The following is a 17,316-nucleotide window of genomic DNA, read 5'->3' as shown; positions in this document are numbered from 1 at the left end:
CAACACCAGCGCCCCGGCCTCCAGGGCATGGTCACCAGAGCCCCCGTCCTTGGACAAAGTAACCTTTTAAACAAAAACCCTGAGTTATTTGAATTGTAAATTTAATAAACATGTTTAAATCTGATTTTATTACAAAGTGTAAGTTCCCCAGTTTTACTGTACTGAGTCCACCTTTACATAAATGGAGAAGTTTCTATAAGTATCCACTTACAGTCAGTCCAGAAGTGGTAGTTGTATTACCGCATACATAAACACTGCGGGGGGATATGTTTGCCAACGACTGTAACATCTAAAAATTACAATAATAGTGTAACTATTGTTACATCTACAAATTACAATAATAGTGTAACGACTGTAACATCTACAAATTACAATAACAGTGTAATGACTGTAACATCTACAAATTACAATAACAGTGTAATGACTGTAACATCTACAAATTACAATAACAGTGTAACGACTGTAACATCTACAAATTACAATAACAGTGTCACGACTGTAACATCTACAAATTACAATAACAGTGTCACAACTGTAACATCTACAAATTACAATAATAGTGTAACGACTGTAACATCTACAAATTACAATAATAGTGTAACGACTGTAACATCTACAAATTACAATAACAGTGTAATGACTGTAACATCTACAAATTACAATAACAGTGTAACAACTGTAACATCTACAAATTACAATAATAGTGTAACTATTGTTACATCTACAAATTACAATAACAGTGTAACTATTGTTACATCTACAAATTACAATAACAGTGTAATGACTATAACATCTACAAATTACAATAACAGTGTAATGACTGTAACATCTACAAATTATAATAACAGTGTAACTATTGTTACATCTACAAATTACAATAACAGTGTCACGACTGTAACATCTACAAATTACAATAACAGTGTAATGACTGTAACATCTACAAATTATAATAACAGTGTAACTATTGTTACATCTACAAATTACAATAACAGTGTCACGACTGTAACATCTACAAATTACAATAACAGTGTAACGACTGTAACATCTACAAATTACAATAACAGTGTAATGACTGTAACATCTACAAATTATAATAACAGTGTAATGACTGTAACATCTACAAATTACAATAACAGTGTAACTATTGTTACATCTACAAATTATAATAACAGTGTAATGACTAACATTTACAAATTACAAACAGTGTAACGACTGTAACATCTACAAATTACAATAATAGTGTAACTATTGTTACATCTACAAATTACAATAACAGTGTCACGACTGTAACATCTACAAATTACAATAACAGTGTCACGACTGTAACATCTACAAATTACAATAACAGTGTAACATCTACAAATTACAATAACAGTGTAACATCTACAAATTACAATAACAGTGTAATGACTGTAACATCTACAAATTACAATAACAGTGTCACGACTGTAACATTTACAAATTATAATAACAGTGTAACGACTGTAACATCTACAAATTACAATAACAGTGTCACGACTGTAACATCTACAAATTACAATAGTGTAACTATTGTTCCATCTACAAATTACAATAACAGTGTAATGACTGTAACATCTACAAATTACAATAACAGTGTCACGACTATAACATCTACAAATTACAATAACTGTAACTATTGTTACATCTACAAATTACAATACCAGTGTAATGACTGTAACATCTACAAATTACAATAACTGTAACTATTGTTACATCTACAAATTACAATACCAGTGTAATGACTGTAACATCTACAAATTACAATAACTGTAACTATTGTTACATCTACAAATTACAATACCAGTGTAATGACTGTAACATCTACAAATTACAATAACAGTGTCACGACTGTAACATCTACAAATTACAATAACAGTGTCACGACTGTAACATCTACAAATTACAATAACAGTGTCACAACTGTAACATCTACAAATTACAATAACAGTGTCACAACTGTAACATCTACAAATTACAATAACAGTGTAATGACTGTAACATCTACAAATTACAATACCAGTGTAATGACTGTAACATCTACATATTACAATAACAGCGTCATGACTGTAACATCTACAAATTACAATAACAGTGTAATGACTGTAACATCTACAAATTACAATAACAGTGTCACAACTGTAACATCTACAAATTACAATAACAGTGTAACAACTGTAACATCTACAAATTACAATAACAGTGTAATGACTGTAACATCTACAAATTACAAACAGTGTAACGACTGTAACATCTACAAATTACAATAACAGTGTCACAACTGTAACATCTACAAATTACAATAACAGTGTCATGACTGTAACATCTACAAATTACAATAACAGTGTCACGACTGTAACATCTACAAATTACAATAATTGTGTCACGACTATAACATCTACAAATTACAATAACAGTGTAACAACTGTAACATCTACAAATTACAATAGTGTAACTATTGTTACAACTACAAATTACAATAACAGTGTTACGACTGTAACATCTACAAATTACAAACAGTGTAATGACTGTAACATCTACAAATTACAATAACAGTGTTACGACTGTAACATCTACAAATTACAAACAGTGTAATGACTGTAACATCTACAAATTACAATAACTGTAACTATTGTTACATCTACAAATTATAATAACAGTGTCACGACTGTAACATCTACAAATTACAATAACAGTGTCACAACTGTAACATCTACAAATTACAATAACAGTGTCACAACTGTAACATCTACAAATTACAATAACAGTGTAATGACTATAACATCTACAAATTACAAACAGTGTAATGACTGTAACATCTACAAATTACAAACAGTGTAACGACTGTAACATCTACAAATTACAATAACAGTGTAACTATTGTTACATCTACAAATTACAAGAACAGTGTAATGACTGTAACATCTACAAATTACAATAACAGTGTAATGACTGTAACATCTACAAATTACAATAACAGTGTAACGACTGTAACATCTACAAATTACAATAACAGTGTAACTACTGTAACATCTACAAATTACAATAACAGTGTAACTACTGTAACATCTACAAATTACAATAACAGTGTAACTACTGTAACATCTACAAATTACAATAACAGAGTCACAACTGTAACATCTACAAATTATAATAATAGTGTGTTATCTATGTACATCTATGTATTTTTGATGAAAGTAATCTTAAACACTCTGACACAGTCTACAGATACATCATAATTTATAAGATATACACATAGCTCGAAACTGTTAAAGGAAGTTGTCTGTTGATTGATGTCCCATTTGTTAAGTTTTAACAATTGGTATAATTATGTGATGCTACATGCTATGTGATGATACCACACACATTCTAAATAGAAAGCCTTAAAGTGGGTCATGGTGCACCAGTCCATCTGACATGTGAACTCATTATGTATTTCTCTTGAGGGGAGATTGTGACTTACAGTGCAATATCTGTATCTATGATGAGAAAAAGTCTAGGAAACCATTTGATCTACTTTTAGCCCTAAAGTAGGTCATGGTGCACCAAATAAGTTGAAAAGTGAACTGATTATGTATTTCTTCGAGAGGGAGGTTTTGACAAAATTTAAGGGCAATACCAGTGACCATACCGGAAAAATAAATCTGGAAAACTGTTTGACCTACATCTATCCCTAAAGTAGGTCATGATGTACCAATCCAGCTGAATTGCTAATTGCACTTGTATTTCTCTGAGAGGAAGCTTGTCACTAAATTTTAAGGCAATATCTGAATCTGTTTCGAGAGTCCGGAAAAGCGTTTCACCTACTTTTAGCTCGAAAGTAGGCCACAGTACACTAATCCAGCTGAAATGCAAACTCTCTCTTAAGCTTCTTGAGGAAGAAATTGTGACCACATTTCAACACAGTATATGCTTCTGTTACGGAAAAAAAGTCTGGAAAACATAACCTTGGACTGACAGACCAATCTAGCTGAAATACAAAATGAACTTGTATTCCTCCAAGAGTGAGTCTGTAACTAAATTTCTGGGCAATATCTGTATTCGTAATGAAAAAAAGTCTGGAAAACTATTTGACCTATTTTTAACATGAAAGTAGGTCAAGGACAGACCAATCCAGCTGAAATGCAAACTGAACTTTCCTCCTAGAGGAAGCCTGTGACTAAATTTCAAGAGAATATTTGTATCCAAAATGCAAAAGAGCCTAGAAAACTGTTTGACCTATTTTTAGCCCAAAAGTAGGTCAAGGACTGACCAATCCAGCTGAAATGCAAACTGAACTTGCATTCCTCCAAGAAGAAGCCTATGCCTAAATTTCAGGGCAACACATATATCTGTATCCATGATGAAAAAAAAAAAAGGCTTGGAAAACTGATTCATCTATTTTTAGCATGAAAGTAGGTCAAAGATGGACCTATCCAGCTGAAATGTAAATTCAACTTGTATTCCTTCAAGAGGAAGCCTGTGACTAAATTTCAAGGCAATATCTGTATCCATGATGACAAAAGCCCAGAAAACTGTTTGACATATTTGTAATCTGAAAGTAGGTCAAGGACTGACCAATCCAGCTGAAATGCAAATTTGTATACCTCCTAGAGGAATCCTGGAAAGCTGTTTGACCTACTTTTAATCATAATGTAGGTCATGGATGGATGGAGCAATCCAATTGAAATGCAAACTGAATTTGTATTCCTCTAAGAGGAAGCTTGACTAAATTCAGGGCAATATCTAAAACCAAAAAAAGTATAGAAAACTGTTTTACCTACTTATAGCCCTAAAGTAGGTCAAGGTGCACCAATCCAGCTAAAATGCATACTCACTCTTACACTTCTTGAGGGAGAAATTGTGAAAAAATTTCAAAGTCGTATATGCATCAGTTATGGAAACAAGAGGCCCATGGGCCACATCGCTCACCTGAGTCACCTTGGTCCATATCAGAAGATTTTCCATATCTATTTGCATGTAAAACCGTAGTCCCTATTATGGCCCCAAACCTTCCCCTGGAGGCCATGGTTTTTGCAAACTCGAATCTACACTATGTCAGAAAGCTTTCATGTAAATGTGAACTTCTTTGGCCCAATGGTTCTTGAGAAGAAGATTTTTAAAGATTTTCCCTATATATTTGTATGTAAAACTTTGATCCCCTATTGTGGCCCCATCCTACCCCAGGGGGGCATGATTTTAACAAACCTGAATCTGCACTATATCAGAAAGTTTTCATATAAATCTCAGCTTTTCTGGCTTAGTGGTTCTGGGAAGAAGATTTTTAAAGATTTTTCCTATATATTTGTATGTAAAACTTTGACCCCCTATTGTGGCCCCATCCGACCCCCGGGGGCCATGATCTTAACAATTTATAATCTGCACTATATCAGGAACCTTCATATAAACCTCTGCTTTTCTGGCTCAGTGGTTCTTGAGAAGAAGATTTTAAAAGATTTTTCCTATAAATTTGTATGTAAAACTTTGATACCCCCCTTGAGGCCCCATCCAATCCCCGGGGTCCATGATTCTAACAAACTTGAATCTGCACTATATAAAAAAACAAACAAACAAGCAAAACAAGAGGCCCATGGGCCACATCGCTCACCTGAGTCACCTTGGTCCATATCAGAAAATTTTCCATATCTATTTGCATGTAAAACCGTAGTCCCTATTATGACCCCAAACCTACCCCTGGCGGCCATGGTTTTTGCAAACTTGAATCTACACTATGTCAGAAAGCTTTCATGTAAATATGAACTTCTGTGGCCCAATGGTTCTTGAGAAAAAGATTTTTAAAGATTTTCCCGATATATTTGTATGTAAAACTTTGATCCCCTATTGTGGCCCCATCCGACCCCCGGGGGCCATGATTTTAACAATTTAGAATCTGTATTATATAAGGAAGCTTTCACATAAATCTCAACATTTCTGGCTCAGTGGTTCTTGAGAAGAAGATTTTTAAAGATTTTCCCGATATATTTGTGTGTAAAACTTTGATCCCCTATTGTGGCCCCATCCGACCCCCGGGGGCCATGATTTTAACAATTTAGAATCTGCATTATATAAGGAAGCTTTCATATAAATCTCAGCATTTCTGGCCCAGTGGTTCTTGAGAAGAAGATTTTTTAATGACCCTACCCTATTTTTACCTTTTCTTGATTATCTCCCCTTGAAAGGTGGCCTGGCCCTTTATTTCAACAATTTAGAATTCCCTTTACCTAAGGATGATTTGTGCCAACTTTGGTTGAAATTGGTCCAGTGGTTGTTGAGAAGAAGTTGAAAATGTGAAAAGTTTACAGACGGACGGACAGACGGACGGACAGACGGACGGACGGACGCCGGAATACGGGTGATCAGAAAAGCTCACTTGAGCTTTCAGCTCAGGTGAGCTAAAAAGTCCGGAAAATATGACCTAAGACAGACAGACAGTCAGCCAGCCAGACGCCTGGACAGCGGTATAACATAATACGTCATGTCTATAAAAGTGTATCCTTCTGGTTCTAAACAGGAAGTGGTTTTATGAGGGGAAAATAATTCTATATATTGTAAAAAAAAAACCTTAAAAATCCCTAATGTGACACTGTCCTGAATCAATACTGTATGTCATAGCTTGATAAAAGTTGATCTATACAACATTATATTATCTTTCTTAGTAGGCATCCTTGCGACCTGAAATTTCCAGCTTCAGACACATCTTTATGGGAGTCAAAACAGACAGACCAATGAATACACTTCTTACTACATGAATCATGGGAGTCAAAACAGACAGACCAATGAATACACTTCTTACTACATGAATTATGGGAGTGTATAAAGACAGACCAATGAATACACTTCTTACTACATGAATTATGGGAGTCAAAACAGACAGACCAATGAATACACCTCTTACTTCATGAATTATGGGAGTCTAAAAAGACAGACCAATGAATACACTTCTTACTACATGAATCATGGGAGTCAAAACAGACAGACCAATGAATACACCTCTTACTTCATGAATTATGGGAGTCTAAACAGACAGACCAATGAATACACTTCTTACTACATGAATTATGGGAGTCTAAAAAGACAAACCAATGAATACACTTGTACGTGTACAGCAGACTACATAAAGTTGGGGGGGGGGGGGGGGGGGGGGGGGGGGGGGAACAATAGAAATTTGGGTGTATATATATATATATATATCCTTAAACAGATATCATTTATATCCTTACCTGACTTTTCCCTAATCCTGGATCCCCCACTACCAGGATATGTGGATCTCCTCGAACAGGAATACGGTTCTGAAAGAAAATCATTGTATTGATGATTTCTGAATAATCTCCACTAAAATACTTCATTGATAGAATCTGAAGTGTAATTTGAAAGTTTTCTTGGTATATGATGTTTAATAAATGAATAGCATACATTAGATCTGATAAAGATCATACATGTACATCGACAATCTGCAGAGAAGACCGACACTTTCACATTAAATCTTTACCTTGTCATTCAGGAACTTCTGACTTCCTCCAAACAAACCAAGAATCAAACCTGCCTTCACCAACTATAAACAAAATCACATTTTATCAATCACAAGTCGGAAACAAAGTGTGTGATGAAAGGTTAATTTTCATTGGTAGAACCAGTGACCAATCGGATGTACAATGTTGTGGTATTCATATTATTAGTAGCAGTTCTCGTAATCTCGAATGTAATGACTTTTATGTACCTGCACGGAAATACAAAGTTTGTAGTCACATGATACATTGTATATACATGTATCAGTCACGGTGGCTCAGTGGTTAACATGTTCGCTTGGTGATAAGAAGGTTGTGGGTTTGAGCACCACTTGTACCTTGGCTGCATCAAACCTTAGATGTAACAAATATAGGTAGTGATTGTTCTTTTGCAAAAAGCTTAGCATTTAGAAGTAAGAGTTTCAGATGAGGCTTTATAATCGAGATTCCATGTCATGACAAGAGATGGCACGATAAAGAACCCTCACTGCTATAGTTCCGAGTAACCAGCATAGGTCTAAATTTGTGGTACATGTACTTCATCTACAGCTGGTGACATCTCAATATGAGTGAAAAAAAAATCTTGAAGGGACCTAAAACAAAATACAGTACACATAATTCTATATCATCAATATACATCTACATTTACATTGAATATGATCTCTTTACAATAGCAATGATCTGCATTTTTGACAAAGTGACTATCTAAGAAGCATCGTTTTCATAATATGCAATCATATGTACATATATATGTGCTTATTTTCACATGAACAAGCATTCTGAGAGTATTGCATGGCAATACATAGTCCCCTACCGGTCACAAAAATTACTGGACCGCAACAATATTTGAAGTATATTATGTAGGTTGTGGTAAAAGGGAAAATTGGGGAACCAGGATAGGTATGGTTGGAAATCAACTACTATTCAGATCAAAGACTAAACCAGGAAAAAAGATGAATTATTAGGTTTAAGGTTAAACTGAAATGTAGGTGATCATGCATAATATAACTACATTGTTGTATTACTATGCTAGAAGTTTTAATAAGTGTAGTACTCTTATCTACAGAAATAAGAAACTTGGATGCAAATTTTAGCTGGTGTGGATGTGACTCCACTAATGCTTATCAAATTTGTAGAAGCACAACAAAATAAGTCCAAAAAACTGATAATTCACACTATTTTTTTAAGTTCAAGGGCCATAACTCAACAAAAATTACAAAATTCAAACTTCTCTGTAACATGTTATGACAAAACAATGTACCAAATAACAAATGAATATTTACAAGCACAACAAAAAACCCCAATCTGGAATCTGATAATTCATACTATTTTTCTAAGTCCATGGGCCATAACTTTGTGAAAAATCAACGGACCAAAACCAAATTCAAACTCTATCTGTATCTTGTCATGGCAAAGCAATGTACCAGAAATCAAATGAATATATGAAAATAAAGGTCCAGAAAACTGATAATTCATTCAATTTTTTAAGTGCAAGAGCCATAACTTACTAAAAAATCAACGCATAAAAACCAAATTCGTAATGTACCAATACATTTATATTTATAAAAATAAATTTTCTTGTTTCATGTTAAAATTTACACGAATCAACTCATTAACATTTGCACTAGCTTTTATGATTTAAATGTTACATGACATATAAATTCGCACAAACAGTATATATCTCTTGAGTTTAAGCTTGGAATTTTCTCATTAGCTGAAATTCCCATAGGAATTTGGTCCAGCCTATACTTTTACAGATCTGAAACTATATGGATGATGTGATATAAATATCTGCAAGAACAGAGAGAAAAGTGCAGAAAACTGATTAGCAGGACTGACGGACAGACAGATGGACGGACGGAGCGCAAACCTCAACGTCCCCTTTGACATCATCGGTAGGGGACTAATAAATATGCAAGTAGTTGAATAAACATCCGCAACCCAAATTTGTTTGGTCTATCTTTACTAGACAGACCTGCTATGAAAAGAATAGCAATCTTCCTTACATTATATACTAGTGTTGTACTGATAATCAGAAAACATCGATTAACGACGAAAAAAAGCTACCGATTCCGATGATCGATTATTATTTTTCATAATCGATCATCGGATCCACACATCTCATAGAGCGCATTCCGGAATTAGACCGTTTCCATTATTGTTTTACCTGTGCCAGGAAAAAAAATGGCATCAAACAATGGAATATATGATCACCCGAGCGTGAAAAAGAAGTCAGAAGTATGGAAGTATTTCGGAAGGTAGATATCAATTTACCTCCAAGTAAAACGAACCTAAATCTAAATCTAAATAAAGCCGTGTGCCGTATTTGCTACAAGGAATACACCAACACTGGTAAGTTTATTTTTTCATACTTTGACATGTGGCACGCATTTTTTAGTGCAACACACCAGAATCATGTGCACGATATTCTTGTTTCAAATGTATATTTTTTCTATCATATACCTTGCTGATTTACTCAGTGTGCCATAACTCATTTCTTACGATAGCATCATATGCAACTTGATATTAAATTCCGAATTTTCTTGAACGTATTTTACTATATTCTAGTATTTTGAAGAGACCTGACGTTACCTGGGGATGGCACTGAAAGAAGATGACAAAGGGCTCACAGTTCTAGAGTAGTGGCAAAAAAATGAAATGCTTTTCCCCAGAATAGCAGTTCTTGCAAAAAAGATTTTATGTGTTCAAGCTAGTAGTGTGCCATCAGAGAGAGTATTTTCTCTTGCTGGTGGGTTGGTGTCAAAAAAGAGAAGTAGGCTGAGTACAGATAATGTAGATTTGTTTATTTTCTTGAACAAAAACATGAGTAAATTTTGGTGAGAGATTGAATGGTATTATGCTTAAGCCAGAGACAGTAGAGATTTAGATTAAAATGCTGAGTTTTACATCATACTGGTGTTTAGTTTGCCTTGCTATTTCTCTCCTAGAAAGAGCTGTGAACTATTTGTTTAAGAAATGTAATGCTTTTTTATGTTTTAATTTTGAATAATATGTAGTTGATATATAATTAAATTTCCGTCTTTGATCTCCGTGTAAGATTCAATATGGATATGAATCTCACCTTCCAATGGCATCCATCATAATTATGAGCTAGTTATATATCCAACCAGCACAAAGCTAAGGTGCTTATATAGAAAGTGCAAAAGCATCAAGACAACGTAGAAAACATCATATTGAGTTATTGATATTAGCTAATTGATATATAATTGAAGATTATGCTTGATATAGTAAAAATGTAACATCCGATTATAATCGGAAAATCGCATCGGAAGCAGCAACCGATTCCAACCGATGATCGATTATGAAAGTGAACCGATGTCCCATCACTATTATATACAAATGTTATTTTGAATCAGAAATCAAATTGTTGATGTATACACATCCACTGAACATCATCAGGCAAAAATAGGAGATTAACAGCAATACAAATCTATTCAAAAGAATCCGATTTTATTCTTACCTCATGTCCGTATATTGAAGGGCAAAGTGACCTGTAACAGAAGGATGGTCTATCAAACATTTATTGCATGATAGTGAGGGAGGTATAAAGATCTATTCATCCAAGAAAAATCATGTTGCCCGAGGGCAATGCCCAGGGGAGTATGATTTTCTTGAGTGAATAGATCTTCATTTCTCCTGAACATTCATGCAATACATTGTTTATTATACCGAAACAAACCAAGACTACAGAAATGCATTTGAAATTGGGGTCTGCTCATTTATACATTGTATGTAGCTGAGATTGCCCCATTAAATACTGAGGTATAAAAATACATTTTTAGTTGTCAAATATTGATTCACCCATTGAATAAGTGATATTTTCACTGGAGTGATTTTCCTTGTCCCAAACTGAAACTAGTCTTACATACCTTCTTACAACAAGATGTGTTTGTGAAACACAAATGCCCCCGATAATGGTCAATTCCAAAGATGGCCAAGGTCACAAAGACAAATATATTGGTGCCAGTAGAAAGATCTTGTTGCAAGAAATGCTCATGTGCAATATGAAAGCTCTAATATTTAGAAGTTATGACCAATGTCAAATTTTTTAAAAGTAGGTCAAATGTCAAGGCCAAAAGGTTTAGTACCCATGGAAAGGTCTTGTCACAAGGAATACTTATGTGAAGTACCAAACCTCAAGCACTTACTGTTCAAAAATTATTAGCAAGGTTATAATTTTTAAAAGGTAGGTCAAACTCCAAGGTCAAGTTACAGGGTAAAAAATGTTGGAATCCACAGAAAGGTCTTGTCACAAGGAATACTTATGTGAAATATCAAAGCTCTATCACGTACTGTTCGAAAGTTATTAGCAAGGTTAACGTTTCAGACAGGATGACAGAATTATGGAATTAAAGAATGACAGACAGGACAAAAACAATATGCCCCTCGATCTTTGATCTCGGGGGCATAAAAATAATTTCCTCTCATGAACACTAAATTAAAATTCAATATAATTAGAGAATCATGAATTGTAGCAGAGACAAGAATTTTTAAAAGTAAGTTATGATTTGATAACCTGCAGGGATTTTTAAGAGGCAGCTAGAATGGGAAAATAAAGAAAATATGATAAACAGAAAATTCAGCATTCCGTAGTTAGTATAGAATTTATATCCCCTTTGAGACAGAATTTTTCCAAAATTATGTTTGCTTGTGTTTTTCATATTTGAAAAACTACACTTGATTTTTGATGAAAAATAAAAAAGAGGTAAAAAGCAATTTCATAATTACGCAACAAGAAGTCGGAAGAGATTTTCTTCACTTTGGATTTCTTCAATAGCATACAGTTCCTTCATGGTGAAATCTAGGGCCAGACCAGAGTTGTCTCCCGTTTTGTTTCCCTTTGTGTTGTTTACAGAGTTAGCCTGAACATACAGCAGAAACATACACTTGTCCTTGTTTCTCCCTCGTCCTGTCAAAACAAGATATCACAACACCTCGTCCTGTCAAAACAAGATATCACAACACCTCATCCTGTTAAAACAAGATATCACACCTCATCCTGTTAAAACAAGATATCACAACATCTCGTCCTGTCAAAACAAGATATCACAACATCTCGTCCTGTCAAAACAAGATATCAAAACACCTCATCCAGTCAAAACAAGATATCACAACATCTCGTCCTGTCAAAACAAGATATCACAACACCTCATCCTGTTAAAACAAGATATCAAAACACCTCATCCAGTCAAAACAAGATATCACAACATCTCGTCCTGTTAAAACAAGATATCACAACGTCTCGTCCTGTCAAAACAAGATATCACAACACCTCATCCTGTTAAAACAAGATATCACAACACCTCATCCTGTTAAAACAAGATATCACAACACCTCATCCTGTTAAAACAAGATATCACAACACCTCATCCTGTTAAAACAAGATATCACAACACCTCATCCTGTCAAAACAAGATATCACAACATCTCGTCCTGTTAAAACAAGATATCACAACATCTCGTCCTGTTAAAACAAGATATCACAACATCTCGTCCTGTTAAAACAAGATATCACAACACCGTTGACAGGCTGAGTGAGATATGATACTTTCACAAGGTTTCTCGTACATCCCTCCCGTCACAAACCCTGTACAGAAACCCTTGTGAAGATGAATGATACTTATGTGTCTATTCCTGTTAATAGATATAAGTGTTATGAAATCAGATAATGGATGAAAAACAATTATCAGTACATCTTTTTTTCATTTGTACTTCTGATGTTGTCTGTTATAGAATTTCTAATCCAATTAAAGTGACCATATTCAGATTTTCATTGATGTTCCTACATGTATACTACACATATACATCAAAGGTGAAAATATATCAATGTGTGGTAAGCTACTGACCTTCATCTGTGCTGTTGACCTTGACCACACCTGACACCGTAACAACATCCCCTGGTACGCAACTGTCCACTGAAAGCAACAAATCATGTATTATGTTACCAAACAAAGCCTCATCATTCTATAATCAAGTAAATTATCTGTATGTAACTAAACAAAGCCTCATCATTCTATAATCAAGTAAATTATCTGTATGTAACTAAACAAAGCCTCATCATTCTATAATCAAGTAAATTAACTGTATGTAACTAAACAAAGCCTCATCATTCTATAATCAAGTAAATCATCTGTATGTTACCAAACAAAACCTCATCATTCTATAATCAAGTAAATCATCTGTATGTAACTAAACAAAGCCTCATCATTCTATAATCAAGTAAATCATCTGTATGTTAATAAACAAAGCCTCATCATTCTATAATCAAGTAAATCATCTGTATGTAACTAAACAAAGCCTCATCATTCTATAATCAAGTAAATTATCTGTATGTAACTAAACAAAGCCTCATCATTCTATAATCAAGTAAATTAACTGTATGTAACTAAACAAAGCCTCATCATTCTATAATCAAGTAAATCATATGTATGTAACTAAACAAAGCCTCATCATTCTATAATCAAGTAAATCATCTGTATGTTACCAAACAAAACCTCATCATTCTATAATCAAGTAAATCATCTGTATGTTACCAAACAAAACCTCATCATTCTATAATCAAGTAAATTATCTGTATGTAACTAAACAAAGCCTCATCATTCTATAATCAAGTAAATTATCTGTATGTAACTAAACAAAGCCTCATCATTCTATAATCAAGTAAATTATCTGTATGTAACTAAACAAAGCCTCATCATTCTATAATCAAGTAAATCATCTGTATGTAACTAAACAAAGCCTCATCATTCTATAATCAAGTAAATTATCTGTATGTAACTAAACAAAGCCTCATCATTCTATAATCAAGTAAATCATATGTATCTTAATAAACAAAGCCTCATCATTCTATAATCAAGTAAATCATCTGTATGTTACCAAACAAAACCTCATCATTCTATAATCAAGTAAATTATCTGTATGTAACTAAACAAAGCCTCATCATTCTATAATCAAGTAAATTATCTGTATGTAACTAAACAAAGCCTCATCATTCTATAATCAAGTAAATTATCTGTATGTAACTAAACAAAGCCTCATCATTCTATAATCAAGTAAATCATATGTATCTTATCGCAATTCACCTTTGAATTAGAACGCTTTGGTCGATATAGTATTGCGTTGTGTGACGACACAATTGAATCTGTTTGTAATACAATTGCGAAATGCAACAGAAACTCTCATTGGTCCATATGTATAAGTCCGCCCAAATTCCCTTATACGGGAGTAGTCAGCATTTGAAAACATGACGGCCAGATGCTAGATGGAGAAAAACTTCAAAGGAAGAAAGAGAAAAAGTTGTATTCTTGTGTTGTTGTCTCATAAATTTAATATAAAAAAATTCCTAACATATTTTCCTACTATACTTGTGTCCAAACATACCTTCAAATATTTATTAAAGCCCAATACGACCCAAAAACTCGATCACAGCTTTTAATGATTTCGCTCGTAGACGTAGCCATGTTAGGTAGCCAGTCAATTCGAATCCCGGTTCATTTCCATATTGGCACAATAGCGTCTAGATGTGTACTAATTCCCCACAAATATTTTAGCTAAATTGTTTAAATAATATACCACCCCAGTCCTATTAAATGATAATTACTCAAAAAGCTAAACTCATGGCAGTGCGGCTTTCATTAGTCATGAGCGGCTGCGCCGGCCGATCTCCATCTAATGGGCTTATGTAGCATTTTCGTTCATCTAGAGCTTATTTTACCTAATTACAAAAATTGGTACAAAAATGTTTTAATTTCTATTAATTATTCGTGTTGATAATAAATGAAGAGCGAATACATAACTTACAACCGATTTTATGAATAGATACCAATAGCAAGAGTTCGAATTGACCGGCTACCTAACATGGCTACGTCAACAAACGAAATCATTTGAAGCTGCGAGTTTTCGGGTGGTGTGTGGCTTTAATGAATATTTGAAGGTATGTTTGGACGCAAGCATATAGTAGGAAAATATGTTAAGATTTTTTAATATTGAGTTTATGAGACAGCAACACAAGAATACACCGATTTCAGGCCTCAACCGTCCGCTGCTTTTTGTGACCCGTAAATCGAAGGTTTTTATAAGAGGTGGATCTTTTCAGAGAGCTATGTACAGTTCTCCAGCTACACTGAATCCGCTCGAGAAAGTGGGCGGGCTGTAATCGGCCAATGAAAACTCTTGTTGTATTACATCAAACATGTCATTCAAATTGTTCAATCGTCTCATTCAATTGTGTCGTCACACAACGCAATACTATATCGTGTAAAGCGTTCTAATTCAAAGGTGAATTGCGGTAATAAACAAAGCCTCATCATTCTATAATCAAGTAAATCATCTGTATGTTAACCAAACAAAACCACATCATTCTATAATCAAGTAAATCATCTGTATGTTACCAAACAAAACCTCATCATTCTATAATCAAGTAAATCATATGTATCTTAATAAACAAAGCCTCATCATTCTATAATCAAGTAAATCATATGTATCTTAATAAACAAAGCCTCATCATTCTATAATCAAGTAAATCATCTGTATGTTACCAAACAAAACCTCATCATTCTATAATCAAGTAAATCATCTGTATGTAACTAAACAAAGCCTCATCATTCTATAATCAAGTAAATTATCTGTATGTAACTAAACAAAGCCTCATCATTCTATAATCAAGTAAATTATCTGTATGTAACTAAACAAAGCCTCATCATTCTATAATCAAGTAAATCATCTGTATGTTACCAAACAAAACCTAATCATTCTATAATCAAGTAAATCACATGTATGTTAACAAGCATTCTGAGAGTATTTCATGGCAAAACATAGTCCCCTACCGGTTGCAAAAATCACTGTACCAGAACAATATGTAGGTTATGGTAAAAGGGAAAATTGGGGAACCAGGATAGGAATGGTAGGAAATCAACTACTATTCGAGTAGAGACTAGACCAAGAAAAAAGACAAATTTATAATTAGGTTTAGGTCTTTAACCAAGTCAATAAACTGTGACATGTAGATGATCATGAACAATTTAGCTATATTGTAGTATTACTATCCTAGAAGTCTTAATGAGTGTAGTATTCTTAATTCTTATCTACAGAGATAAGAAATTTGGATGTAAACTAACAATTCATGCTATTTTTCCACGTCCAAGGGCCATAACTTAATGGAAAATCAACGGACCAAGATCAAATTCAAACTTGATCTGTAACTTGTTATGGCATAGCAATGTACCAAATATCAAATGAATATCTGCAAGCACAACAAAAACAAGAGATGTTTGTAAAACACATATGCCCCCCCCCCCCCCCCCCCCCCCCCATGGTGCAAAATTGAAAAGGGTTATACACACACACATCATTTAATTGATAGTAGTATCATCAATTCAAAATATTGAGCAGACAATATCTTCCTGTGTCAAGAGTGAATTGACCATGTGACCTAAATAACAATATGGGTCATCTACTCCTTATGCTGTACCAGTGTACCAAGTTTGGTGTTAATCAAGCAAACAATTCTTAAAATATAGGAAACAAGATATTACTATGTCCAGTTCAACAATTGACTTTTGACCTCAAAATCAATATGGGTCGTCTTCTCCTGAAAATGTACCAGTGTACTAAGTTTGATGTCCGTCAAGCAAAAAGGTTATCAAGATATTGAGTGGACAGTATATTACTATGTTCAGTTTGACCTTTGACCATGTGACCTCAAAATCAATAAGAGTCATCTCCTCCTGAATATACACCACTGTACTTAGTTTGATGTCTATCAAGCAAAGGGTTCTCAAGATATTGAGCGGAC

General features: G+C 34.0%; 1 protein-coding gene across 3 annotated transcripts in view; it reads right to left on the bottom strand.

Annotated features, from left to right (window-relative positions):
• Positions 1-17,316, bottom strand: part of LOC125645779 (DNA helicase MCM8-like) — a 50,423-nt gene that overhangs the window by 14,622 nt on the left and 18,485 nt on the right. For all 3 annotated transcript variants that reach the window (XM_048871604.2, XM_048871603.2, XM_048871605.2), the window contains 7 exons: positions 13,370-13,438; positions 12,252-12,432; positions 10,984-11,014; positions 7,487-7,549; positions 7,218-7,286; positions 212-289; positions 1-63 (listed from right to left, as the gene is read on the bottom strand). The exon at positions 1-63 is cut by the window's left edge and continues 75 nt beyond it. In XM_048871604.2, coding sequence (XP_048727561.2) covers positions 1-63; positions 212-289; positions 7,218-7,286; positions 7,487-7,549; positions 10,984-11,014; positions 12,252-12,432; positions 13,370-13,438 — 554 coding nt within the window. The remainder of the gene's footprint in view (positions 64-211; positions 290-7,217; positions 7,287-7,486; positions 7,550-10,983; positions 11,015-12,251; positions 12,433-13,369; positions 13,439-17,316) is intronic.

This window comes from Ostrea edulis, chromosome 6, assembly GCF_947568905.1.
Source record: "Ostrea edulis chromosome 6, xbOstEdul1.1, whole genome shotgun sequence".
NCBI lineage: Eukaryota > Metazoa > Mollusca > Bivalvia > Ostreida > Ostreidae > Ostrea > Ostrea edulis.
Note: the sequence above shows the minus strand (reverse complement) of the source record. Positions and strands in the feature narration are given on the sequence as shown.